At 35.8% G+C, this 2,852-nt stretch overlaps 1 protein-coding gene across 1 annotated transcript; it reads right to left on the bottom strand.

The window, feature by feature from the left end:
- Nucleotides 1–306: 306 nt before the first annotated feature.
- Nucleotides 307–1,233, bottom strand: LOC141523045 (olfactory receptor 13A1-like). Its single transcript, XM_074236332.1, has one exon. The coding sequence runs from the start codon at nucleotides 1,231–1,233 to the stop codon at nucleotides 307–309; it is 927 nt and encodes a 308-aa protein (XP_074092433.1).
- Between the last annotated feature and the right edge of the window lie 1,619 nt (nucleotides 1,234–2,852).

Here is a 2,852-nt window from a genome sequence, read left to right as displayed (position 1 = left end):
TTCTGTGTGAAAACCATTCTATTGCAGGGCAGCTAGGTGGCGCAGTGGATAAAGCACCAGTGCCAGCACTGGAGTCAGGAATACCTGGGTTCAAATCCAGACTCAGACACTTGATAATTACCTAGCTGTGTGGCCTTGGGCAAGCCACTTAACCCCATTTGCCTTACAAAATCCTAAAAAAAAAAAATCATACTATTGATCTAATAACTGAGGTTCCTAGAATCTAAATAACTTCTTTATATCATCTTTACATACTGAGATTTCAAAAATAAAAATATGAAAATCATGTGGACAAATGATAATTATTTATTTAAGGAATGGAAATATTTTCTTCAGGGCTGTTTTGAAATCCTTGTTGCGTACAGTGTAAATGAGAGGGTTTAAAGTTGGGCTAATAGTGGTGTATAGAACAGCCACTACTTTGCCATTATCCATGGAGGACCCAGAGCCTGGGAGAAAGTATGTGTATATAATTGTGGTGTAATATATGGTGACCACGATGAGGTGGGAGGAGCAGGTAGAAAATGCTTTCTTCTTGCCTTCCTTCGTGCGGATTTTCAGGATACTGGAAATAATGAAGCCATAGGACACCATTGTGAGCATAAAATTAATCACTCCAAAGAATACATCTGCAATGACTATCATGATATTGTTCACATATGTGGAGGTACAGGAGAGTTGTAGCAAAGTGGGGATTTCACATAAAAAGTGCTTAATTTTATTTGAGCCACAGAAATCTAATTGTACCATAAGGCCAGTGTGTATCGATGTGTTAATGCAACAAATGGACCACATACCACCAGCTAGGAGTCTACAAATCATTCTACTCATCATGGTGGTATAATGGAGAGGGTGGCAGATGGCAACATACCTATCATAAGCCATGGCTGTAAAAAGCAGGAGTTCAGAACCCAAAAACCATGTAATGAAATACAACTGAGTCATGCACCCAGCATAGGAGATGGATGTCTTGCCTGAAAGGGTCTCCAACAATTTGGGCAGAACAGTAGTGGTGCAACCAATATCTAAGATGGCCAAGTTGGCAAGGAAAAAATACATGGGTTTATGGAGACCTGAATCTAGGCTTATTGCCATCACAATGAGAGCATTGCCTGCTAGAGCCATGACATAAAAGAAGAAGAAAATGCAAAAGAAAGCAATCTGAATTGAAGGTGTTTCAGAGAAACCCTGCAGGATAAATTCAGTCACCAGTGAGTAATTGTTCAGTGCCATTTAACCAGAAGATGCCTCCTGGATCTACCAGCAGATGTCTTCAAAAGGAGAGGTTATCTCATGTGATAATAAACATGTCAGTTGGCCTTTAGCAGGAGCAATATTTAGATTTTCCTTTAAAATTCAAAAAATATTTGGGTTAGTAATAGACAGCATTTAGGGCTTATATACAAATGAGAAACTGTTGTTAACTAGGAAAATCACATAATGAAAATACCAATATTAGCATCTGCCCCAATAGAAAGAAAGAGAATTAATTCCCTAACCAATACCTTCTCCTTTTAAGTGATAACATTTCCCCAAAATAAGCTTTCCTTCTTTTTTCAATAATTGCTTTTCTATGTTTCTCTCTACACCTTTTCCCCATTGTTTTGCCTTTGACTACCCTTGCTCCTAGAAGATGATTTATATTGCTTCTTCTTATTAAATTCAATAAATATTCATTAAGTCCCTATAATCTGTCAGCCACTGTGATATGCATTGAGGTCATAGATTAAAAAAATAAGATTACCATAAATAGTACAGTCAAAGAGAAATAACTAACCATTTTTCTTAGAATCTGAAGATGGTTTTGAGTTCAAATTAGACAATTTAAAGCACTGTGATCTTAAATAAATCAACTTGGCCTCTTTCAACCTTGGTTTTTCCATCAATAAATAGATTATTTTTAAATTTTAGGGCTTCTAGGTGGTGCATAGAGCACTGGTCTTGAGAATGGGAGTTCAAATCCCATCCCGGCACTTGACACTTACTAGCTGTGTGACCTTGAGCAAGTCACTTAACCTTGATTATCTCACATCCAAATCATTCTCCAGTCTCCTGATTCATATCTAGTCACTGCACCCAGATGGCTCTAGAGGAGAAAGTGAAGCTGGTGATTTAGCACAGCAACCTCTCACTCAAATCCAATTCATGTGCCTGCCGTGGCAGCACCTCCCTGCTGTTATGGACTTCTTTGAGAATGAATGACAAACATTATTATTATTATTAAATTTTATACCAGTGATCTGGAGCTAAAAACAACCTGAGATATCACTAAGATTAACTTCTCACTTTTACAGGACAGACTATGAGTTTTTATGAGATTACTTGACTAAGGTCACAAAGATTTAAATGGCAAATCAGGTGTTAATCTCAGGTTCTGCAAAGGAGTTAGGATTACAACCAAGAATCACTTATTCAATAAAATTGAATATAAACCTTTAGGAGAGAAATGAACATTTAACAAAACAGAAGACCTATAAGCACTTATAATTAAAAGACAAGAACTGAATAAAACCACTTGACTTTCAAATATAAAATTTAAGAGAACCATAAAATGGTAAAAAAAAAAAAGAAAGAAACAGAAACAATGAGTAAATATAAGAAATTCAATAGGCTTAAATTGTTTATATTTCTAAATGGCAAGATAATTGTAACTTTCAACAACTTTAATGCTATAAGGGCATTTAGAAAGAGTATATGTTAATAGAGGTTGCTGAATATAAGGTAACTTTGATGAGATGATACCTCAAAAAAAAAACCACCAGAATAAATGAATGTGAAAGAAAAATGCACAAAATGGAGGAGAGAGATTGAATGGAATAAATTATTCTACATAAAAGAGGCACAGAAGAGTT

The sequence above is a fragment of the Macrotis lagotis genome, chromosome 4, assembly GCF_037893015.1.
Source record: "Macrotis lagotis isolate mMagLag1 chromosome 4, bilby.v1.9.chrom.fasta, whole genome shotgun sequence".
In the NCBI taxonomy this organism is placed as follows: Eukaryota; Metazoa; Chordata; class Mammalia; order Peramelemorphia; family Peramelidae; genus Macrotis; species Macrotis lagotis.
The sequence above is the reverse complement of the archived record's forward strand: the minus strand, read 5'-3'. Positions and strand labels throughout refer to the sequence as shown.